This window comes from Rhinocladiella mackenziei (assembly GCF_000835555.1).
Source record: "Rhinocladiella mackenziei CBS 650.93 unplaced genomic scaffold supercont1.5, whole genome shotgun sequence".
In the NCBI taxonomy this organism is placed as follows: Eukaryota; Fungi; Ascomycota; class Eurotiomycetes; order Chaetothyriales; family Herpotrichiellaceae; genus Rhinocladiella; species Rhinocladiella mackenziei.
Genome location: NW_013550600.1, coordinates 565354 through 589755, shown reverse-complemented (window position 1 = coordinate 589755; position 24402 = coordinate 565354). Strand labels below are relative to the sequence as shown.

At 50.6% G+C, this 24402-nt stretch overlaps 8 protein-coding genes and 1 non-coding gene across 9 annotated transcripts; 3 read left to right on the top strand and 6 right to left on the bottom strand.

Moving 5' to 3' along the window:
• Positions 1-351: 351 nt before the first annotated feature.
• On the bottom strand, positions 352-858 carry Z518_06691 (uncharacterized protein; the record flags this gene model as incomplete). Its single annotated transcript, XM_013414822.1, has 1 exon — positions 352-858. One exon carries the CDS (start codon positions 856-858, stop codon positions 352-354), a length of 507 nt encoding a protein of 168 aa, XP_013270276.1.
• A 1198-nt stretch (positions 859-2056) lies between these two features.
• Z518_06690 (isoleucine-tRNA ligase) lies at positions 2057-5317 on the bottom strand (the record flags this gene model as incomplete). Its single annotated transcript, XM_013414821.1, has 1 exon — positions 2057-5317. The coding sequence occupies one exon, from the start codon at positions 5315-5317 to the stop codon at positions 2057-2059; it is 3261 nt and encodes a 1086-aa protein (XP_013270275.1).
• A 285-nt stretch (positions 5318-5602) lies between these two features.
• Z518_06689 (uncharacterized protein) lies at positions 5603-8500 on the bottom strand (the record flags this gene model as incomplete). Its single annotated transcript, XM_013414820.1, has 1 exon — positions 5603-8500. One exon carries the CDS (start codon positions 8498-8500, stop codon positions 5603-5605), a length of 2898 nt encoding a protein of 965 aa, XP_013270274.1.
• A 1830-nt stretch (positions 8501-10330) lies between these two features.
• Positions 10331-12048, top strand: Z518_06688 (uncharacterized protein; the record flags this gene model as incomplete). The annotated part of the gene is made up of 3 exons (XM_013414819.1): positions 10331-10870; positions 10919-11122; positions 11260-12048. 3 exons carry the CDS (start codon positions 10331-10333, stop codon positions 12046-12048), a joined length of 1533 nt encoding a protein of 510 aa, XP_013270273.1.
• Positions 12049-12337: 289 nt separating this feature from the next.
• Z518_06687 (uncharacterized protein) lies at positions 12338-13966 on the bottom strand (the record flags this gene model as incomplete). Its single annotated transcript, XM_013414818.1, has 1 exon — positions 12338-13966. One exon carries the CDS (start codon positions 13964-13966, stop codon positions 12338-12340), a length of 1629 nt encoding a protein of 542 aa, XP_013270272.1.
• A 1566-nt stretch (positions 13967-15532) lies between these two features.
• Z518_06686 (uncharacterized protein) lies at positions 15533-18716 on the top strand (the record flags this gene model as incomplete). Its single annotated transcript, XM_013414817.1, has 2 exons — positions 15533-15839; positions 15892-18716. The coding sequence occupies 2 exons, from the start codon at positions 15533-15535 to the stop codon at positions 18714-18716; spliced, it is 3132 nt and encodes a 1043-aa protein (XP_013270271.1).
• Positions 18717-19030: 314 nt separating this feature from the next.
• Positions 19031-19113, bottom strand: Z518_06685. Its single transcript has one exon. It is a non-coding gene; the product is annotated as a tRNA-Arg (tRNA).
• Positions 19114-19329: 216 nt separating this feature from the next.
• Positions 19330-20802, top strand: Z518_06684 (serine-tRNA ligase; the record flags this gene model as incomplete). The annotated part of the gene is made up of 1 exon (XM_013414816.1): positions 19330-20802. The coding sequence occupies one exon, from the start codon at positions 19330-19332 to the stop codon at positions 20800-20802; it is 1473 nt and encodes a 490-aa protein (XP_013270270.1).
• Positions 20803-23192: 2390 nt separating this feature from the next.
• Positions 23193-24401, bottom strand: Z518_06683 (uncharacterized protein; the record flags this gene model as incomplete). Its single annotated transcript, XM_013414815.1, has 1 exon — positions 23193-24401. One exon carries the CDS (start codon positions 24399-24401, stop codon positions 23193-23195), a length of 1209 nt encoding a protein of 402 aa, XP_013270269.1.
• Between the last annotated feature and the right edge of the window lies 1 nt (position 24402).

Sequence of the window (24402 nt, the reverse complement as noted above, 5' to 3'; positions counted from 1 at the left end):
GCAGGCGGGCAGAAGGCAAGATAGTTGTCTCGAATTACGTACCTAAGTAGGTTGAGCTTACTGCAGGTTATTGATAGTCAAAGTCGGAATCATGATCAATGGATAAAGTTAGATAAGGTGCTATCTCTACTGATGTCCATGTATCATTCAGTTCTCTGTCTCTATCCCCACTTATTCTCTGCCCGAGCACGTTGTGATCTCTGCATCCACCCAAAACAATGGTAGGCTTACTCCACTCCCGTGCAGCCTTGTGTCGCCCATCTTGCTCGGCAACAACTCAGCTAAGCTCAGCTCTGGCATACCAGTGACATGCTTCCTTACTGCCTAGTTCAGTTCACTCTGCTCTTATCCTTACTGGGATGAAGGCTCAGTAATGACCCGATCCCTCGTCTTCGTGCCAACTGGTGGCTTCCCACCTTTCGCGGCAAGCTGTTGATCTTCCTGGCTCATCTTCTCATACCACTTTTCCTGCATGTCCTTATTTCTTAGCACGGTGCCCGTGGCCGCTGGCAAACTTCCTGCCACGCCGTGCATGGCGCCCTTGGGGTCGCCCATGAGTTTAGTGCAGGATGTCGCGTGTAGGTTAGTCGTGGGATTGGTCGAGATGAAGGCTGCAGTGTTAGTTTCATCGTTGGACGGGTGGACAGGATGGTTGTGGTGGTAAGAGCGGAGGTTTGAGTCGTGGTTTTGGTGTCGAGGGTTGTGTGAATGGCCGTGGTGATGTTTTTGCGGAGACATGCTGAGCAGCTGTGTGAGGATTGGCGACGGTGCTAACGAATTTGGATTGATGTTCCCGTTTGGTTCAGATTCGAGATTGGAAATGAGGATGTCTGAGGAAAGTCTCTTGTCGTGCCCCATGCTGCAACGCCTAGGTCCTTTTTTTGTAGGATGAATACTCCAGGATTATGTCACTTTTCACTTTCTCCTAGCCACATTGCACAGCTGAAGCTTCGGTCGATCCCGTACTCGGTCAACTCCTCCCCTCCATTCACAGCGAGGATATAATGCATCTGGTGTAGTCAGCCTGACACTCAAAGCGTATTCATCCTGCATGACGTCACAGTGTGAACTCCACATTTTGCAACTCCACTCCGCAGTAATATGGGCCCTTTCCTGACCAATTACAGCACGTAAAGTTTAGATGACTCAGCATCACTTGTGTGATATAATACTCCTCCGTAACGCTGATATCGTCGAACAGCTTCATTTCCTCCGCAAGTCCAAAAACTTGTCTCAGCCTAATCTACGCTATCCATTCATCTCTTGCTATCTGTGAGGCAATATTCTTTCTCGCTTCAGCCATGTGAACGAAGCTCCGAAGGCCATTTCCTCTCGTCAATTCCAGCCACAACGATAGCACCCACACATTTTTTCGTTGCTGTTTCTCAACCACGTCGAGCAAAATCGTAGAGAAATAAATGCGAGGCAAGGCGTCGAGGATGCCGACAATGTCAGGCCGCGCCAGACCAATTGAGAAATTCGCAGAAGCGGCAGCCAAATGTTCCGTCGAAGTACGTTTTCACCGTCTCGAATGTCTGCGGAATAAGAGAGCAAACATGAAGGCTAATCCCACAAAACAGGCCACAGCATACGGCAAATGTATATTAGCAGACTACCAATCGACATACCGAGATATGTGTGCGAAGGAGTTTATGCGGCTGAAGGATTGTTACCTGGCAAGTCACGTTACGCCCAATGTCATTTTATCTCCTTCCCTCCCTTACGAGCGACGCGGGAGATTTATCGCTCTTCGAGAGTTTCTATCTGCAAAGAGGTTGCCCATCCTTGATGACAGAGCCCTCGGTCATTGTGTGATCTTATTAAGATTCATTTCTTTATCACTCAGACATCTAGCTAATTGTTTTCCCCTTCATCTCCTACAGAAGCACGCGAAGAAGTCTTGACACGCCTCCTCCATCCTATCATTTCTTTTTCTTCGTTAGACGTCCTTGTCTGCCTGTTGGATCTCCTTCATACTTCATCCAGCGTGTATCTCTAATTTCATCATCATCAGATAGAAGCAGATTCTTCCCGCCTCGTCCTCATTTTCTTTCCTTCAAAGCTTGAGCAACCTCAACAAGAACGTCGCCTTCTGCACCTCCTGGACCTCTTCCACGATGATATCTTCTTCTTTGACCCCATTCACCACGGGTCCCTCGATCTCTGTTACCACATGTTTATCCACGGGTCGTCTGAGTGCCTTCTCGATGAACCCGCTCTGCTCCTCGAAGACTTTGGCCAAACCGATAGCATCTGGATCTTCCTGTATCTTGTACTCCATCTTGACGTCGTCCGTGGGCTTGAGATTCGCTTTCTTGCGCAATTGTTGCACACGGTTGATGATTTCGCGTGCCAGTCCTTCCTGCGCGAGTTCGGGATATAGCGCCACGTCGAGAATGGTCAGCACATCGTTGTCGCTGTTCGTTTCTTGGTCTCTGGAATCGTCGGATTCCTTGAGTGCCCGTCTGACTACGAGATCACCCTCGACCAACTCGATTCCAGCAACGGTGATCTTCTTGGCCGAAAGATACGTCTTACAGTCGTTGCTGGTGACATCAGGGAGTGCTTTCTTGACTTTCTGCATGTCTTTCTTCAACTTCTTCCCGAGAACGGGCCAGTCAGCCGTCACACTGTACTGGACATTGTACTTCTCTTCATCCGATGATAGAACCAAATCTCGAACGTTTAATTCTTCGGTGATGTATCCTTGTAGTGACTTGACATCGTCAAGGTATTGTCGATCTTTGTGGATGACCACGAGGGTCTTGAGCGGTGTCTTCAAGCCCATGGTTCTCCGCTCTCTCGACTGTCTGGCCAATTCGATGACTTTCTGCATGCGTCCTACCCGTCGTTCGACCACCGGGTCAAATAACTCTTGTCGGACTTCGGGGAACGAGAGGAAATGTACGCTTCGCATATCTTCGCCGTACAGAGATTCAGGAATGTATGGGAGCAGTCGAGTGTAGATGAGGTCGGCAATGAACGGGGTGAAGGGTGCCAGTCCGCGGACCAGAGTAAACAGGACGTCGAATAGCGTATTCAGGGCGTGCCGAGTATCATCGAGCCCTAATTCGCCCTTTAGTCGTTTTCGATTAAATCGAATGTACCAATTGGTGGTTTCGTCAATCAGGTTGAGCAAACCCGGGACGACGGTGTAGAGGCGATATGCCGCCATCTCTTCGTTGATGTATTTGAGAAGGCTCTGGCAGCTGGCCAAGATCCATTTATCCATGACATTGGTGTTGGTGGTTTCGGCCTTGGGCTCAAAGATGTAGTCGACACCCTCGATCTTCTTCAACAGCTCGACTTGGCCTTCGAAGAATTTGTAACTGTTCCACAGAGGCAGAAGGACTTTGGCCACAATCTCTTTGACTCCGGACTCTTTGAATCTTAACGGCTCGGCTCGGACAACCGGAGAATTGATCAGGTAGAGACGAAGTGCATCCGCACCGTATTTGTCAATCATCATGGTGGGATCTGGATAGTTCTTGAGACGTTTGGACATCTTCTTGCCATCCTCGGCGAGCACGATCCCGTTGACGACGCAATTTTTGAAAGGAAGGACCTTCTTCAAGTGAATACCTAGAATGACCAGAGTATAGAACCAACCTCGAGTCTGATCGAGGCCTTCGGCGATAAAGTCGCCGGGGAAAGTTTGGTCGAAGAAATCCGAGTTTTCGAATGGATAGTGCGATTGGGCATAGGGCATACTTCCCGACTCGAACCAGCAATCGAACACCTCCTCCACACGACGCAGTACTCCATGGCCTTTCTGGCTGGGAATGGTAATGTCGTCGATGCTATCACGATGGAGATCCGTGATCTCCCCTTCGTAGCCACTCAGCTTCTTCAACTCTTCGATGCTCCCAACGACCATGACTTCGGAGTAGTCCTCGCTTGCCCAGAGTGGGATCGGCGTGCCCCAATATCGATTCCTAGAGATATTCCAGTCGCGAGCATTTTTGATCCATTCGGCAAAGCGCTTTTCTTTTACAAAGTTTGGAACCCAATGTGATTTCATGATCCCATCAAGCATCTCAGGAATGATGCTGGGTACTTTATCACTGCCGGCAATGTTGACGAACCAACCAGACACGGCCCGGTAAATCAAGGGTGTGTCTGATCGCCAACAAAATGGGTATGGATGGGTCAGTTGGCCATCCCGGATGAGTCTTCCGGTCCCTTTCAAGTACTTGATGATGTGTTTGTCCGCTTCTTTGACATGCTGTCCCGCAAAGTCCGGCACTTCTTTGGTAAAGCGACCCGTATCATCCACCGGATTAGGAGGAAGACGGCTGTGACTGATGATGCCATTCTCCATGCCCACTCGAAAATCATCTTCACCGAAAGCAGGGGCTTGATGAACCACGCCAGTGCCGTCATCACTGGTGACGTATGTGGCATTCAGGACTTGGAAGGCGCGATCTTGGAAATCGTCGACAAAATAGTTAAAGAGAGGAACATATTGCTTCCCTTTGAGATCGGAGCCTTTCATTCGCTCGAGGATGGTGAATTGGGCCTTCTTTGGGTCTTTGTACAGGGTCCGTAGCAACGACTCGAGCATGATGAATTGGTGGCCAGATTCTTGGTCCACGAACCGGATGTACTCGAAGTCAGGATGGACCGCGAGGGCCAGATTGGATGGCAGGGTCCATGGTGTGGTTGTCCATGCCAATAAGCTGGTTTGGGGATCTTCGACGAGAGGAAATGAAACCACCACGGCGGGATCTTGAGTATCTTTGTAGTTGGATTGAGCTTCATGCTGGCTCAAGGGGGTACTCAACGCAGTCGAGAAGGGCATCACTCTGTAACTGCGGTAGACCATTCCCTTGTCGAACAATTGCTTGAACACCCACCACACAGACTCCATGAAGGTGGGGTTCATGGTCTTGTAGTCGTTGTCAAAGTCAATCCACCGCCCTAACCGGTCAATGGTCTCCCTCCACTCTGTCGCATATCTCATGACAATAGCTTTGCACTCGGCATTGTATTTGCCAATTCCCATCTCTTTCACCGCCGCAGGCCCCGAGATATTGAACTTCTTGTCAATTTCATACTCAATTGGCAAGCCATGAGTGTCCCAACCGAATCTCCGATCGACATAGTAGCCTTTCATGGACCAGTACCTCGGAATGATGTCTTTTATGGTCGAAGCCAGCAAGTGGCCGTAGTGAGGGAGGCCGGTCGCAAAAGGCGGGCCGTCGTAGAAGGTGTAGGGCTGGTTACCTTTCGACAGCCGCAATTGGGTTTGGAAAGCGTCGATTTCTCGCCAGCGCTGGAGAGTGGCGGCCTCTTCTGCAGAAAAGTCGACCGCCATGATTTGATGGTATGATCTTGGTCACCAGTTGTGAGAGTGGAATTTGTAAAGGAAGCATGAGTCAAACCGTAGAACATCTGGAAATCTTGGCAGGTGCCGCTTACCAAAAGCGAAATCCAGTGAGAGTGGGTCATTGAATCGACGGTTTTTGCCCGGTTCATTGATGACATGAAAGTCTACTTAGTATACAGGCTTTACCGTTCTATAGATACGCTTTTCCGGACCGCCTTCCATGCCGCGCTCAAATGCCCGATTTTGAAGTCGCCAAAGTGCCATCACCGATCTTTAGTCGACATCGTCTGCTTCGTCACCTTCTTCGCCTTCATCGGCTTCATCTTCATCTTCGGAGATTTCTTGTCCCAATTCCTTAAGCTTCTTCTTGTCCGCGGACCTCTTCGCCTCCAGGTCGCCAAACACAACCAAGAGGTCGTCGAGTTCGGTTTGAACGTCTTTCCGTCCAGCTTTCTCCTTTTCGAGTTCTTGACTCAAATGTTTTGCGTGGGTTTCAGCATCTTGTACACGACTCTCTGCCCGCTTGAGCCGTGCTTCTAAGCTCTCGGTCTTCATATTGTATTCTTCGTGTGCCGTCTCCAGATCCTGGACATGGTTATCTTCCGACTTCTTCAACCGGTTTTGTAGATCTGCAATGCTGTTCTGCAGATCAGCAATTTCCGCAGCCTCTCTCTCACGGGCCTGATGTGCCTTTGATTCTGCCTCATTCATTTCTCGCCGATATTGTTCTTCCAGAGAGGCTTTCTCTCGCGATGCCTCTTGCTCCATTAACTTCAAGCGTTGCGCAAATCGTTGCGATTCCACTTCATGCTGCTTCCGGAGATTTTCCAGAGTTGTAACATGTTCATTGCGTCGGCGATTGAGCTCGTCTTCGTGGTTCTTCAGGAGGGAATTCCTGTCTCGAGCAAAACTTTGTTGCAGCTTGACCACGTCTTCTTCGTGATTATTCTGCAGACTCTGGTTTATTTGCTTGATCCGAGACAGCTCCACAGCGGTCGATTCGCGTGTCCGACGATGATCAAGCTCTTCTTGCTCGAGCCTCCTCTTGAGCTGCAGTAGCTCGGCGTTGGCCGCTTCCAAGGCTTGTTTTTGTTCCTCAACTTGGGCTCTAAGACCGTCCACGAGGTCTCGCGAAATTCCCTTTTGAACGCCGTTACTCACAATCGAAACTTCAAACTTGGGATCTCGATCCACGGCTCGCAAGAATCTGCTATAGTTGTCCTTGAGGAAGTTGATAAAAGTCTTGTCGAAGAACACGTCGGGTAGACCGCCGTTGCCAGTCTGCGGCAGAACCTCAAAATCCCGCACGAAAACGTTTTCCCGAAGCTTTCTCAATCGGTCCACATACGTTTCCCTGCCAAGGTTGCCGGTCAAGAGCCCATGGAGTGTGGTCCGAGGAATAGGAGAATCCTTGGTCGAAAACTCGTAGATGATTCCCAATACAAATGCACACAACCCCGCGACAAGCGGCATCGAGCTTTTGGCGATCTTGACGGCGGCCATCAGGCCCTGAACGTTGCTGCCCTCTCCAAGCAAGTCGTTCACGGCGTCAGGGTCTTCAAACAGCCACACAGAGAGCAGCATGAGGTAACCCAACAAAGCCCGTTCGTCCTCGACATGCTGTACTCCTGCAACGACATTGCTCGTGATGCTTTGTATGAAGGTGACGACCTCTTCACCACTCTCTGCATCACCCTCTGTGACGTTCAAGGCCATCTCTTTGGTTTCAGAATTGTCATAAAGGAGATGCAGCAAGAGCACGGCGGCCATCCATTGTTGGTAGGGATCGGAGTTGTTCCGAGACGCAGGTGGTGCCAGCAACACCGTCAGAATGTTTGGAATGGTATCATCACCAGCTTGGTGTCCTTCGACGGCCCGACGAAGAACGTGGGCGCGGATACCGGGATGGCCCTCGAGAAACGCCTGAACGCAAGAACTTGCCGCCAGTCGGAGATCGAAGAGCGAGAGGGGAGCAGGCTCCAGAGCCAGTTCCAGCAGAGACTCAATCACGTTGTGATCTTGATATGTCATTTTCTCCGCCTTGGTCTGTTTCTCGGTGGACGACGGTGAAGGATGTCCGTTGGTGTTGGGGGCGTCTGCAGCTTGGACTTGAACGGAAAGATCTCCAAATCGCTCTTGAAGGCCATGATTTCCCCGGATGATATCTCCACAAGTTTGTAGAGATTTAGTTCGGACACCTGTGCTGAAGGCAGGATGAAATGCAACTCGCAAAACCACTTGCAGCACTCCAGCCTGCCAGAAAGTCTGCTGATTGACGGCGGTTCCTTGCGCCCCTGGAGTGAGAAACAACTGGATGACGCCTAATAAGCCCCACACATTCATATCTCGCTGAGGTTTCATCCATTCAGAAACACCATCTCCGGAATCTTCCTGTTCCACTACGGACGACAGAAGTTTCCTGATCTTCATGATGCCCCCGATTTCTCTGAAATAAGACTGATTGGAGGTGTTGAGGTTCAAGAGGTTTGCCAGAAGCGATAGGCAATCTTGGACGGTGGTGGATCCGTGCGTAAGACCACCGTCACCCTCCACCAACGCAAACACCCGGTCAAATGCATTTTCAAACGCCACCACCTTCTGAAGCTCAGCAGAAGTGGGGGTCAAGGCGATCAACAGGACTAGGGCCTCGTTTCGAACAGCTTCCCGTCTATCATCCAATACATTGGTGATTCGGGACACGCCCAAAGGCGCCGAGAATATGGCTTCTTGAGTTCGCTGTGGCCGTGCCGTCGATGCGTGCGAGAGAATCTGGAGGGCATAGAGTCGTAAATAAAATTCGCCGGACTCAAGCAAGTCCAAAAGGGCCGTGATATTGTCTTGTCGCTGAGTGAACTCATCCGCAAGCCAGAGACTTATTTCTTCCGAGGCTTCAGGGGATTTCTCGTCAGGTTCAAATAGCATCAACAGTGTCTCCAAGACCACCTTGATGGTGTCTGAGTCATCTCCATCTCTTCGGAGTCCGGCAATAAGATCTCTGAGAGCTCCCGACGCGACCGAAGCAGGGTATAGTTTGGCGAAGCTGCGCAAGCCCAGGATGGCAGCACGTCGATCTTCTAGCAATGTTGCGCTCGACAGGCGGCTGCTTAGAGTCTGAATGGTATCGGTCGCCGTCTGTCGGGCGGGAGCCTGTGCTTCGAGTATTCGCATCATCTCGACAGCCAGTTCATGGTCGCGCGGTCAGAGCCAGAGGCTGAACACCGCGCTTCGCACAGTCATTAATTGCTGGAGACGTGCATGGTCATTGGTTGGCAAGGGCAATGGCACAGAATCGGAACAAAATTCACAATGGTTGTTGATTTCTTGAGCAGATATCGAGATCGGGACTACATAATACTTCGCAGGGACGTGGCCGAAGCGAATGCCGCGGCGAATTGCCAAGAATCTCCTTATTTGGGGATCGGGTGACGCCGCTTTGTGCTCATCTCAGCCTCGCGTCGCATATCCGTGGAGGCTTTCAAAGAACAATGGAAGAGATTTATGGAGGGAGCCTAGCCGCTGACGGGAATATGGCTTGCATCGTAAGTGGATTGTACTGGGATCGCATTATGAAGCTTCTATAGACCACGAAAGGGAAGATCAGCTACGGTGGCGATAACACAGTTGACAAGGCGGGCATTTTTCTTCCCCCATGTCATCGTCACCAACATAGCTCTTGACGATTCGCTCCTTTCAGAGGAGATATTCAGCCTTGTCCTTCCTGTCGCCAAGTATCAAACTCCGGAAGTGGCGTGCCAGATGGTATCGCGCATCTCTGGGGCCCGACTGGGCCCTTTTATGTGATGAATGAAGACAAGGCTGGTCTCGACCATGTCTTGCAGAAACGCTCTATCGGGAGGCGTGAGCTTAAATGATGTGATGATGCAGATAGCGGTTCCAAAGTTGCCCTTCGGCGGAGTAGGTCAAAGCAGTATTAGTGCATTTCATGGCAAGATGAGCATCAATACCCCCAGTCACGGACGGATCGTTGTTCATATTCCGAGGGAGACTGAGGCATTATCCGGGTCCAGATCGGCACCAGATTTTCACGGCTAAGCTCTGGAGAACATCGAACGTAAGCTGCGAGTCTTGAGAGGCCAAATACTTGCAGCCTTTAGACGAGAACAGGTCCTTGATTTGTACTGAAGTCAAGAGGAGGTTGACCCGTTTGGAACAAGCTCTATGCCGCCCTGATATCTGTTCACGTGACCCTTCCGATGTGTCCCCGCCTGCGTCCCTGCTTGCTGCCCACGCTTTCCCACTCATTTCTCCGGCCCACGTTTCCCCCGCCTCTCAAGGAATTTTGCGGGTATGTATACTGTAACGCTGCGGCACCATCATGCCTCTGTTCCAAAATTGGCGTGGATGAGGGAATCTCATTCAACATTTTCTATCGGCGCTGCTGGACGGGAGTATCTTAGATGAGGTCCTCTATTGTTGCTTTCGCTCTTTTACGTTCTAATCGACGGCATGCTGATTGCGAGTGATCAACGATATTCACATTGACGTTCGTGATCACGATGGACGCAATCAAGCCTCCGAGACCGATCGGAAGAGTTCGAGGTCGAGCGCGCATCGTTTGTGTGCCCTGCCATGACCGCAAAGTAAGTAGCACGGTCTCGATAATTCCTGAGGGATGATATGCGGGCAAGCACTTAAGGAACGATAATTGATTCCCGCGCAGGTCAAATGTGACCTTCAAGATCAGCCCAGGAGCGTCTGCACAAACTGCCAGCGGCTGAATCAGATATGCCGGTAAGGATCGCCTTGACACGCCGACGCTGGATCTCTCTAAGTACTTATCCTTGGTGAAGGCGCCGTGCGACGCGCGATAGGAGGCCTCGACCCAGAGAGTCGCCGAAAGCAACACACGCTCATGACCAGATCCCCACCCCAGCAACCCAACCATGGGGTTCAACGAGCTCACCGTCCGCGGCGGAGGTACAGGCTGCGACCACGACGCCCAAACTAGACCATCCAGCTTACCTGGGGGAGCAAGTTTTGATGCCCCGCCCGTCGCCACCGCTCTCCATTGTCATTGAGAAGGAAGCCAGCGTTTCTGACCAATTACACCAAGAATTTCTCAAAGTGAGCGGCGCCCTAGTGTTACCGCCAAAGCCCATGCTGGATGCTCTTACCGACAATTTCTTCACATATCTCTATCATCTGTGCGCCGTGATAGATCCCCAAGAGCTCTTGGTGCGGAATCCCTCACTATTATTGTCCCAGGCTATCTGCCTGGCAGGATCTCTCGTTCGTCAAAACAGAGGCCATTCCTTCCTGTCGAGTAGCGAGCAAATGTATATGAAGGTGAAGACATTGATTATGACAAACCACGAAAAGGACAGCCATGTGGTTCTGAAATCCATCTGTCTTCTGGCATGTTGGAATGTGACACCAGCAATGATGGTCGATCTTGACTGTTCCTACCATTGGATTGGTGTCGCAGTACGCCAAATGCTACAGATGGGCCTCCACCAGGATTCAACCTATGTGTCGATGACCAATCCGGGAGTAATTCGTCGATTGGCGTGGCATATCTATGTAGGTGTCCCCAGTTATTATTTCAGCCATTGCTAACGACTTCGCCAGGCTCGAGACAAGTTACAATCTGCTTGCTTTGGCCGCCCAGCCTTGATCAAGTCCCACGAGTTCAAAGTCCGACCGCTCGAATATTGCGACTTTAAAGTGATCAATGATCAAGCGGAATTATTTATCCAATACGTAAACCTGAACGCCATTTTAGGAAAAATGCTCGAGCTTCACAGCCGAAAGCCATACGGCGATCCTGCCGAGGTATGCGACTGACCTTATGACCTTTTTGTCTCCTTTCCAACCCTTTTTTTTTTTTGTGCTTTTCCCTTTTGGCCAGTTCCGGTAATTTTGCCATCAGTATCGGAATCACGCTAATACAGCTTTGTTTGTTTTCATAGGCGGTGCATATCTTGGATTCATTGAAATCATGGATCAACCAACTCCCCAGCAATCTGCGCCTGTATACCTACTCAACTGATCAACGAACGTACCGTCGAGATGTTTACGAAGTCCATATCAACTACTTTGTGCTGGTCGTCATGTTCTTCCACCTCTGTGGCCATGCTATCACCATCCGAACCAGTACAGCCAACTTGACTTCCCTGATTGCTTCATCGTGTATTGCACGACTCTATGAAGAAATGGAGTATCGAGACGATATTGCCTATCTCCTTCCCATCAACACCTGGTACATAATGGTGGGCTGCATCCCACAGGTCCACCAGTCAACTGGACGGCCCAACGGAGACACGATATGCGAAGATGAATTGAATATCCTCCGTCACGCGCTCCGGACCATGGCCAACAAGTATCCTCCATCCAGAAACGTTCTCTACGGTATTGACAGGTTTGCCCGAAAGAGGACGACTACGGGTAAAAACGAGGTGCGAAGGCCTCTGGGGATTTCAGATCTTACAGGTGGTCGTAGCAACGAAAATGACCCTGGAGCATTTCCAGACGAGTTGGTAAGGGAACTCTTTCCTCTCCCGAAAACGATGTGTCCTCGGATGGATCTACTGGAGCCAGTCGGCGAAAGACGGGAGCCTTCGACCATGTCAGGTGAGATTTTTCCATGGGACGAACAAAATCCGATGGATTGGTTATTCGATGAGTTCTGTCAGGATAGCATTGATTCCTACGATAGTCTGCTGGCGCCCACGGATGTTGGTTCGGAACAGTTACTCTGAAGTTTTCGTTGGGGGCAGGGCCATGGTCATCATGACGACGAATCGTGAGGATGAAAACTAGTAAGAGGAGATCAAGATGGTGCCAATGTATACACGCGCTGGCATCTTTTCCTGTGCAGCTAAACAGCAAGACTTCCATCGAAAATTAAATATGTTCATCCGTGCCCTGTAATTTTTGACTCGATGATTTTTTTTTTTTTTTTTTTTTAAAAAAAAAAAAGACAAGATAAAATGTACTTATCAGGGCTTTTCCCTGTATCAAAATTTCACAAAGTCTGAGCATTAGACCCTAGCCTCCCCACCCGAAAAGAAGCAAAGCTCCTGCTAGAGAGACAGTAATAGTGACGGCGTACGTCGCTGTCTTCCCAATGTTGACTGAAGGAGATCCGTTCCCCGCAGCCGCGCTGGTTGCTGGAGTGGTCTCGGATGATGTGGGCGAAGCCGTGCCTGATGACTGGGGCGGGGTTTGACTTTCCGCGATGGCAGCTTGTTTGGTGATGACGGGATATTGATAGACGCCATTCATGAGATCTTCGCCTGCTCCATAGAACCGTAGGAGAGCCGTCAGCTGACCACCGCCCGCCGGGCCAGGAATCCAATTGCTCGTCCAGTTCGCAGGCGGAGGGACGTCCGCTGGCTGGACAAGGATTTGGAACGATCCTTCACCCGTGTTGTCGATGGCATTGTCTCCTCCATAGACTAACTTCCCGTCGGAATACGTTATATTGTTTCGATCGCCTATGGCGTAAACATTCCTTGAGTTCGGGACCAAGAACCCTTCTGCATCGTAGACGGTCATGCTCCAGAATCCCGGCTTTATGATAGGAGGTTGGCCTCCGACAAAAGTGTACATATAAGCCTCGTTGGAGCCGAGAGTCTGTTGCTGACTTAAACCGCCTTCTGGATCTGAGGTATTGTCCCAAATGGGATACAGCGCGTTGGGCGCTTTCAGCATTAAATATCCGTAGTCCGCGATAGCAGCCCGAATAGAATAGTTGGTGCCGTAGTCACCCGAGTATCTACTTGCCGTTCTCGACCAGCCGTTGTTCAAAGGCTCGGCCACCCCTGGCATTGTATAGTCGGTGTACATGGTGAGGGTAGCAGCCTGGAATGCTAGGGTAAGGTTGACGTTGGATTGTGTGGTGTAGGAGCTGTTCGAGACTCCAGCGGCGGAGAGCATTGTGTTCACGCGTTCGGTGTCGGAACGGATTTCTGGTGGAGCATAATGGCCCAAAGTGGCAAGTAATTGTAGAATTCTCTGGGGAGAGCCCGCTGGGGCGCTCACGTTGGCAAGGATCTGGTGAAGAGTGGGGATGCTGTCGGAATCAGAGGCGGTTCGAGTCACATTCTCAGCTTTCGTCATGGCCTGATATCCGTACACCGCCTCGAAATCAGAAGCCGTGGCAATCCCCCAGCGGATGAGAAGGGTACCGAAAGTGGAAGGAAGGTTGATGTAGCCTGCGTATGGCTCCGAATTGCTCGTTTCTAGACCATATTGTGCCGTAGTGTTGGGGAGCATTCGCACACGATATTGGCCAGATTTGTGGAAGTTCGAGGAGCCCAGGTTGGCGACGTTATTTCCATAAGGATCGTAGAAGGAGAACAAATAGAAGTGACTGGGGTCCACCGCCGGCATTGTTACCACAACATCGCTTTGACTTAGGTCCAAGATCAGGGTCGAGAACAAAGTATCCACATTCGGCTTTACTACCGTCCTGTTGGCGGCTGTTTGGAAGACTCTGTTGTGGTTGAATTGGTTGGCGCCGCGTGTGTGAACGAGAGTTGACGCAAATCTCTCATATGCCAAAAGGGGAATTCCATAGATCAACGCGAACGTTGTGGCATTCTGTGCGGAAGTCTCTTGTCCAATAACGCAAGTCGCGAAGATGACCAGCAACCAAAGAGATAGGCTCGCCATTGCTCGAAGCGAGGCACCGGTAAGTCTACTGGGGATGTGATTTAAATCCTGCCTTGTTGTATAGGACAGTTCGAATCCAACGGCAGCACAAGGCGCGAGGACGGCTCCCTTACCGTTTATATTCGCAATAGGCCCGCCATTGTAACCGAGGCTGGTCCTCTATAAGTGTGTCCTGATGGTCAATCTGGTCTTTCAATATGCGGGGTTCCATGACAATCGCATGAGGATGTCTCTTCGTTATATGATTCGGCGCCCACATGTAAAGCGGTCGGCATCGGCTGTTCTTCGATTGCAAGCTCTGGTCACACGAGAATCGGTCTTCCCATTGCCGTTAGATAGCTGAATTCAGGACGTGGTTCGGAGGCATGGCGGCAGGGACTCGAACTTATGGTATCCAGTTGCCGAAGAATCACTTCCATGTGATGAGAAATGGGGTAGCAGGCGCATAAGCGAATCGCTCATCGACGTGAGAGCCAAAGTCGTGGCCATTCTTCGAATTTCGTCTTCAACTAGGCCGATCATGCGAGAGGGGGACCATCACCCACGAAGCGGGGATCCAGAGGAATTAAAGAACGGTAGTGAAGTGGGCGGGATGCTAAACAGGGTTCGTCGTTAGATCATAGTTGTAGGGAAACAAAACAGGAACGGTCGGTTTGCTTTGACAGCCGTTGAATACTCCAGGAACTAATCGAAATTCCTCGTATTCCGGGGCTTGTCAACCGAAATGCGGGGGGCATCTACGAATCGTTATGGCGGTGATGGATTTTTCGGCGTGCATATCGAGCTCAAAGACTCGGTGTCGGTAACGCTTCGGTAACAGGGTTGAGATGAGTTCTAAGGAATACAAGTCCTGACTGGAGGATGAGAAAGGAGGAGGGAAGAGAGGGGGTTGTATGGCTCGGAGTCCACCACTGTTACAATTGTTAGCTTTTACAATTCGCTGTGCTGCCGCCGCTGGAGAGTCAACTGAACAAGCTATTAGTTCAGGGCATCAAAGAGGAGCAAGAATAGTGACGGGAATGCGAATGTTGTCAGGCGGTGATCGAGTTGTCTCGAGATCCACTTGACTGTTTACGGCCAGGTTGTATTCGATCCGCTGGTGTCCAGGTAGATTTGATACCGAGATCTACGGATGAAAGGTCTCGTTTCCTGATGTATGGAATAATCGAGAAAGAGGACAATGAGACGCGGAGATGAAGCCAACCTTTAAAAGCGGCTGGGTAAGTTGACGTCCACGTGACACACCAAGCCTGCGGTTTGGGGCCTGAGGTTCAAGTTTGAAGCCTGAGTTCGAGACTAGAAGGAGAACATCGCTTTTGAAAGGGCCACTTTCCTTTCTTTCTCCATCTTCTAGCCATATTATTCTCTCGATCGCAACGCGACTTGCCTGAAAGTCGCAATCATTACCTTCCTGTATCTAGGGCAGGGGCCATTCTTTTTCGGTATTCTACTGCCACGTCGCAAATGGGATCGTACCTTGGTCGCCAGTTCTTCCCTTCTTCCTAGGTTTCCAACATTCCCAGTCTATCCTTTTGACTTGTCATCTCTGCGCAGATCAGAGTCGCCATGGGTGTCCCAGCTCTTTTTCGATGGCTCACTAAGAAGTACCCCAAGATTATCACTCCCGTGATTGAGGAGCAACCGTATGAGATCGATGGCGTGAAATACCCCGTCGATACAACCAAGCCGAACCCCAATGGCGAAGAAATGCATAACCTCTATCTTGATTTCAATGGAATTGTTCACCCTTGCTCACATCCCGAGAACAAGCCACCTCCAGCAAACGAAAGCGAAATGATGATTGAGATTTTCAAATACACTGACCGTGTGGTGAACATGGTAAGACCACGAAGACTTCTCATGATCGCAATCGGTACGTCCAATCCCTGGGTTTCTTTCACGAAAAGCGTACTAACGCCCGTCAGATGGTGTCGCTCCTCGCGCTAAAATGAATCAGCAACGCGCTCGTCGGTTCCGGTCGGCGATGGATGCCAAAGAGGCGGATGAGAAGAAGGCAGAATTCCAGACACTTCTGCGACAACAACAGCAAGATAGGAATGAGACCGAGGATGAAGATTCGGCGGTTGAGGACGTAATCAAGAAAACATGGGATAGCAATGTCATCACACCTGGCACGCCTTTCATGTTCATTCTTGCCCAGTCCATCCGATATTGGGTCCAATGGAAACTCAACACTGACCCGGCCTGGGCGGAATTGAAAGTCATCATTTCGGACGCCAGTGTCCCAGGCGAAGGTGAGCATAAGATTATGCAGTTCATTCGTTCTCAACGCTCCGACCCTGAATATGATCCCAATACAAGACACGTCATGTACGGTCTTGACGCAGACTTGATCATGCTCGGTATTGCCACTCATGAACCACATTTCCGTGTCCTTCGAGAAGATGTCAGTATCAGAGATGCCAAAGCCAAAACTTGCAAGCTTTGCGGCCAGCAAGGCCACTACGCGGAGAATTGCAGAGGCAACGCCAAGGCAAAAGCCGGCGAATACGACGAAAAGGGAAGGACAGAAGAGCTGAAGCCGTTTGTCTGGTTGAATGTCCCAATATTGCGTGAGTATCTTGGTGCGGAAATGTTTGTTCCTGGTCAATCATTTCGTTTCGATCTTGAGCGTGCTCTTGACGATTGGGTCTTCATGTGTTTCTTTGTTGGCAACGACTTTTTACCTCATCTTCCCAGCCTCGATATCCACGAAGATGGTATTGACAAACTCATTGCCATTTGGAGGGACAATATCCCCATCATGGGAGGCTACCTGACCTGTGATGGAAACGTCGATCTTGCACGTGCTCAAGTGATTCTGCAAGGGCTTGCCAAACAAGAAGATGCCATATTTAAACGCAGAAAAGAAGTCGAGGACAGAAGGGAACGCAACCAGCGTCGACGAGATCGAGAAAACGAGGCCCGAGAGGCCGAACGCAATCCTAAGCGACGTCGAAGTTCTCCAGACTATACCAGAGGCGGTCGAGTCGACACCCGGGCCCCGACTGGACCAGTTGAGACCTTTGAAGCCGCCAACTTCCCCGTGCTCGACTACAATTCGATCGTGAACCGAGGTGCTGTGGACAGAGCTTTGGCCTCCAACAAGAGCGCAGCCGCTGCATTGAAAGAGCAAATGCTGGCCAAAAAAGCGGCAGAGACTCCCAGTAGGAACGGCATCAATGGCGCCGATGAAAGCTCTAGTGCAGGCGAAGGTACTCCTCTGTCTGCGTTGGGGAAGCGGAAGGCTGCATTGATGGAGGAAGAGTCTGACAGTGGCACACCTGGTCGCAACACTCCGGTGGAAAAGCCCCGGAATAACGCTGATCCCAATGATCCTCCACCAGATACGGTGCGACTGTGGGAAGAAGGTTATGCTGACCGGTACTACGAGCAAAAGTTTCACGTTTCTCCTCAAGATATCGAATTCCGCCATAAGGTTGCTAGATCTTACGTCGAAGGGTTGTGCTGGGTGCTCCTCTACTATTTCCAAGGGTGCCCATCATGGACCTGGTACTATCCGTATCATTATGCTCCATTTGCGGCGGACTTCGTTGACATTGATAAGATGACTGTCAATTTTGAGAAGGGAAAGCCGTTCAAGCCGTATGAACAGCTGATGGGGGTTTTGCCTGCTTCTTCCAACCATGCCATTCCGGAAGTCTTCCACCCCCTTATGACGGACAAAGACTCCGACATTATCGACTTTTATCCGGAAGAGTTTGAGCTCGATCTAAATGGTAAAAAACAGTCTTGGAAAGCCGTTGTCCTGTTGCCCTTCATCGACGAACGGCGCCTTCTCGCAGCCATGGCCACCAAATACCCCTTGTTGACGGATGACGAGCGAGCCAGGAACGAGCCAGGAAAGGACGCCCTGATCGTATCGGACCAAAATCCTCTCTACGACGAATTAGTGATGCATTTTTACTCGAAAAAGTCCAAGGATGGTAAAACCACGGTCCAGCTGCCAATGCGAAAAGGCCGTCTCTCCGGGACCGTGACAAAGAACGAAGACTTTCTGCCTCATATGGACTTGGTTGGGCCCGAAGAAGACATCAGGCTGGAGCCCGTCGTCGATGACGATCGTTCTCTGAGTGTTCACTTCACGGCTCCGCCTCCTACACATGTGCACAAATCCATGTTGTTCCCCGGAGTTGTGCTCCCTCCTCCAGTACTGGACAAAAGTGACCTGGCCATTCTTAGGTCGAAAGCGAGGACGTCGGGTCGGGACTTTGGTGGCGCGCCCCTTTACGACAATACTCGGCGTGATCCTCAAGATACGCACAATCGAGGTGGACGTATCAATTACGCTGCCGATCGGCCACCCTTGGACGCAGGACCTCTAAGCAACTCGAGAGATAATCCGTTTGCCGCTTTTCTCGATCCCAGATTTGCTCCCGGAATGCCAGGGCCAGGTCGTGTGCCTCCACCTCCGCCTCCCCAAAGATATGGAGGCCAAAATGGCTACGATTGGAATCAAGCACCCAGCAATGGATATGGAGGATACGGTGGCGGCCATGCAGGCTACAACAATTATCAAAATCAAAGACGGGGAGGTCAAGATCAAGCTTATCACGGAAATTCCGGTCAGAACCAGTACTACGGTGGTAACGGAGAGTATCGTCAGAATGTTGGTCGAAGTGTGAGCGATAGCTACTATCAAGGCCAAGGTCGGGGTTATGCCGCTAGGGACGATCGTCGCGGAAATTATGGTGACGGATACGACCAGGGGAGATATGGGCGACGATAGCCTTTCCGCAAGATGAGTTCGTTGGGATGAAAAGACTGCATGGTCTGTCTTCGGCTTGCTGATGAGGTTGAGAGAAAGATGATCGGAAACTCGACTCTCTGTCGGCTCTGTGTACCAATCATTGTATTCGAAAAGTATTTTGGCTCTAGTTCCAACTCCTGTCTTCCTTCTCCTAGAATTGACTTTCCTGAGCATGTTATGAGATGTTGCGCCGTCACGTGCCTCGCAAAGCGAACAATCTCCTGGTCAACTCAACTCACATTCTCTGACCCTCCCCCGTCCCCCCCTCCCCCCCCAAAAAAAAAAATTGGGGTCGATGAGGATGGGACTCGAACCCACAGTCTTTGCCAGGCTGTATTCACCGGAAAGCAACGCCTTACCATTAGGCCACCCCACCCACTTCCGTCAGGGTACAGATAGTTTTGTGAGGGTCAGAAGTCGACCTTTTTTCGGGGAATGAAACTATATTGTTAGTTTAGTTGCACGTGACCTAATGACTAAACACCGCAGTGAATGCGAAGGTGAATTTTTGTTCGAGTACCAGTCGCGCAGCTCTCGTATTCTTCCCCATTGAACTCAGAGGTGAACAATTAAGACCAACTTCATCAAGCCGATGTCGAGGAAACCTCTAGAGGCCAGGATATTCTTGCACCAATGTAGAAGAACTTACAGCTCTACGCCCGCACAGTTGTATGGACGACGATTTGCAACAGCTCCGAAACCACAACCCCAACTCTCCCATATCCGCGACAATGTCGAACTCCACGAACACAACGTTCTGGTGCGCAATTATCGCAACCTCAAAGATGTCCCAGGAAAGATCGCGGAGAACGTCCGCGCGGTCAATGACCTAGAAGATCGTATGAATAAACCTCGTCAGACTCTGAGAGAACTGCAAAAACAAATAAATACTACCAAAGGGGATAAATCTGAGTTCGTGACGCAGATGAAAACGATCCGGCCCGTGGTAGACGTCCTGGAGGCTGAAAGCGCGGCACTGGATGTCGAAGCACGCGAGCTGGCTCTGTCATTGCCCAATTTGACATTCTCACAGACACCCACTGACGGTGCACCGAGATTGAAGTCCTATTTCAATTATGATCCGGCAAATCCTCCCCGGCACAGCAACTCAGCAGATCACGCGATCATTGGCGAGAAGCTCAATTTGCTCGATTTTGCCGCGGCCGCAAATTCAACCGGATGGGGCTTCTACTTCTTGCTCAATGAAGCGGCTCTCCTCGAACAAGCTCTAGTTCAATACGCGTTATCAGTGACCATTAAACATGGATGGTCGGTCGTCTCTCCTCCTTCCCTTGTATATTCGTACCTGGCGGATTCGTGTGGGTTTCAGCCTCGGGATCAGAACGACGAACAACAGATCTGGGAGGTCGCTCAGCTCCCGAGAGACCAGGGGAAGCCTATGAGAAGCCTCGCTGCCACGGCAGAGATTCCCCTTGCTGGAATTTACGCTGGAAAGACTGTCCCGGAGGGTAATCTGCCCATCAAGCTCGTGGGCTCTAGTCGATGCTTCCGTGCTGAAGCCGGTGCTCGCGGGGTGGATAGTAAAGGTCTCTATCGAGTGCACGAGTTCACCAAGGTTGAGATGTTTGCGTGGACAGACTGTCCCTCTAGCAGTGCGGGGGTTCCAGATGAGGATAGGTGGCTCGAACACTCGGGCAAGGTGTTTGATGAGATGGTTGGTATACAAACTGAGATTCTGTCATCACTGGGCCTGCCCTGTCGCGTTTTGGAGATGCCGTCCTCAGACCTTGGCGCCAGTGCGTTCCGCAAGATCGACATTGAGGCCATGTTTCCTTCGCGAAGAAAGAGGGATGATGGATGGGGCGAAGTCACCTCCGCTTCGATTTGTACAGACTACCAAAGCCGGAGACTTAATACGAGGATCGCGGAGAAGAACCTGTCGACGAAGAAGTTTCCCCATACAGTGAATGGCACGGCCATAGCGATTCCGAGAGTTCTCGCTGCCATATTGGAGAATGGGTGGCGCGAAGACGAAGGTTGTGTGGTTATACCTGAAAAGCTGAGAGTGTACATGGGTGGAAGGGAAAAGATCGGGCCCCGATAAACGTGTATTATATCAGATTCATGGAATGGGACAAAACTGGAAGACCTATTTTCGTTGGTTCCATTTACCAAAGCTTCGGGGATAAAGCGAAGTCGCTGTTCGCGACTTTGTCGGTCCAATTCTTTAATGCTGGTCTCTACAGAGTAAACCTCAACAGGCAGATGATTATTGATCGGCCTCTGTCCATTGTGTGTGTGAGAGAGTCGTCATCTCTGCATACCCAGCAAATTGTCAAACTTTGGTGTCCGACAAGAGAGGAGCCGGCCCTTGATGAAGATAGCCGGGCCGTTCGGATCAATGAATGGTGTTGGAATCTTTGCCGAGCAGGACATGGGAATTCGATACCGACCCTCTGGTTGATATTCATCAGGTCAATCATCTGCTCTAAATGGTGCACATTCCCAAGTTGAAGAGCAGCCGTCTTCGGAACAATCGCTGGAGGAGGAAGCATGATGGCAAGGAGTGAGTAATGACCTCAAAAGTCATGGCCCTAAATCACTGTTGGGATCTGGACAGGCAGATCTATTCGATTCTCGTCCGTTTCCTTTCTCAAATGAAGATCATCCAATGTTTCATTTCTGTGTATCTTCCTGTCAAACTGGGGTACAACCTGAGATGTATTGAATGCTCTATCTATCTCGCAACCGGTCCTGCCAGGTTACTGGTACAGTATATATACACGTTGAGTTGACCCCTTTTCTTCTCCTATTTCTACCCCTAAATCCTACATAGTGGTGATAACCCCTTTTCCTAATAAAGGGGCTTCAACCAGAGATTAAGAGATTCTCAGCGCGCTATCTCGGAAAGAGACATGCAGGCAGCTATCATTATGTCCACGATTGGGGCGAGAGCACGCTCTCAGTCTCGACGACTTTAAAGCAATGACCAGGTCAACAGGGTCGTACCGGGAACCTGGAAGCGTCCCAAACACATATTCGAGGCGTATGGAAAATGGATGGTTAAACTACGCGGAGGTTTGGACAACACAAAGCCCTTTTTTGCTGCGGCAATTGTGCACGGACATCACTCCCCTTTTCTTCCACGCTTTGAAGACCGCGCAAGGACCACTGACAGAGTGCACGTCCAACGTCGACAGGACCGAAAGTCGCTCGAGTGGCCCAGTAGGAGTTGGCAACATGCCCTGCAGAGACCAGCAGGTTTGGCCCGGATGTTGCTCTCAAACACCCTACCTTCTGCGTCACCGAATTCCTCACGGTCATCGCTCGATTCCGCGACCCGTCCATGGTGCGGAAGGCAATCAACCCGCTGACGCGGTATCTTCTCACCACCGAGACTTGATCCTTCATATCCACAAAATGCCGCTTCGTTGCGAGCGCCTTCCGGCCGCAAGGGCCACTATACACAGTCCTCCAGTTCTCAAGGTCTCTCCTTGAGGCACACACGATCCATCAAAAATCCCACGGCACATTCGATCTACGAACACAATCCGACACGGTGGAGTGTCTATTCTATCTCCATGCGTCGTTATGGATGCAACGGGACCATCTAGGCCGGGCGGATGAGTACATAGCGACTCGGTATGGAAGCTGTGTAGAGTGACCTGCACCTCGCCCGCAGCGTCGACGGCCTCGGGCAGATCCATATTTGGCTGTGTCTCAATGACGGCCACCACGACCGCTCGACGGAGGACTCCATATCTGTTACCAGGCTGGTGCTCCGTCTCTTGCGCGTGGCGAAGAAATTGGTCCCGACTAGCTGGCGAAGGCTGAAGCGTTGTTTGTTGGATGCCCTGGCCAGCCTGCAATTGTACGGCCTCCGGTACGGATACTAGTTTTGGTATTGGTGCAGATGACCAGGCCGATGATAGAAGCAGAGTGATAGGTTGGATCTGTAGGATTTTGACAAATCAGAAATGAAATGAATCGCTCGACTAAGCTAGTAGAGATGCTTCTCACATATGGAATTGTATACTGCATGATAAAACCCTCAAGGTAGACAGACGATGGGTTCAAGTCATATAATCTGAATGCATCCTACTGAAACTGCTCTCTGCAGGTATCCACTGATAGAGATGAGCCTCCGCCAGTAATAATATGCGCGTACGGCGTCCAGAAAATAGGCCTGGTCGTCAACAGTGTTATCTTCGGATGTTCAAAACTATGCAGATTTTGATTTCATCTTCGTATCCCATATCCGAGTGCCCAGGACGCCGACACTCGTTGCACTGCCTATCCCATACTGTAGATGAGAGGATCATCACCAGGAGCTAAAAGGACTAAAACTTGAAACACAGTACAGAAACACAAAGCACGAAGAATGCAGGGAAACGCAAATATTTCACGAGAGGAGAGAACAGACATAATATTTTCTCCCATTTATTGATGTGTGTGGGATTTTTTCTGTGAATCTCATATCTTGGTTTCTCTCTTTCATCCAAAAATCTTCAAAAAAGCCCATAAACCCGTACTACTCAAGACGGGAATCGTCAAATTATCATCCCAACCCCAGAGATCTATAAATTCCGAGACACTGGCGATGAGACCGGTGCAGAAACTCATGACTGCAAGCGCGGTCGTGCCCACGATGACGCCTTCATTGGGTTGCCATCCCAGCAGCTCTTTTGCCCTGGAGGGTAGAGACAGGCGGTTCTGGAACATGAAGCCGTCAATCGGGTCGTCTGGAGACGGACCAGTTCGTGGCACGAGATAACCCCAAAAAAAAGCGGCGACAAAAACCCCCGTGGCGAATGCGGCCAGAGAACCGGCGAGTGATTTTCCACGGCGAAGTCGGATTGTATAGCGTCCATACAGTCTTCCAAACGTGCTTGCAGCGGTGTCACACCAGGATAATAGAAGGATAGACATTACGCCGATGTCCTTGGGGTAGAATCTCAATGCAATGTAAGCTCCCACCAGGTACCAGATCACGCCGTTGTAGCCGTTGACCTCGGTTTCGCGCATCAGGGCGCCCAAGACCTTGATATAGAATCTGTTGAAGCGGTCGGAGTGGTGTCGTAAGACGTCCGTGGGTGCAATGATCGACAGAGCACCGAGCAGCCAAGGTGTAATGGCCCAAGGTTGCATGCCATTTACATAGAAGCGGAGGGTGAAAAAGCCAATTGACACGTGAAGCAGTTTCCGTGGAATTTCATGTTTGTGTATGAGAGTTCGATAGTGCCGATGCAGAGGGATTAGGCCCAATGGTGAGGGGGAACGAGAGAACTCTCGCCAGGATTTTTTCACTCGGTCGTACGGTGACAAGTGCCCGTTCGATTGAGGGAATGGCACAATTCCGTTTGTTAAAGGCTCAGATTTCGAGACGGGCGTTTTGGGAGTGAGGCCACTCAAGCGTCGTCTCTTGCCGGCACTTGCACGTACGGTCCCATTCATCTGAGAGGTCGCAGTCAATATAGGACTTCTTGACCTCGCTCTGGCCCGCTTCTCGACACTAGAATCGGATCCGGAGCCATCTTTTTCTTCATGGATGGGCTCCGGTTGAGGGGATCGTTGTCGTTGGGCTTTTGCAGCAGATCGTGTGACTGGTGCGAAATAGGAGTCTTGAGGTTCGGAGGCTTCGGATGGGGTTGGGGAGGGCGAGATGACTCGCGGAGTCGCTGGAATAGGGTGAGGATAGGACATT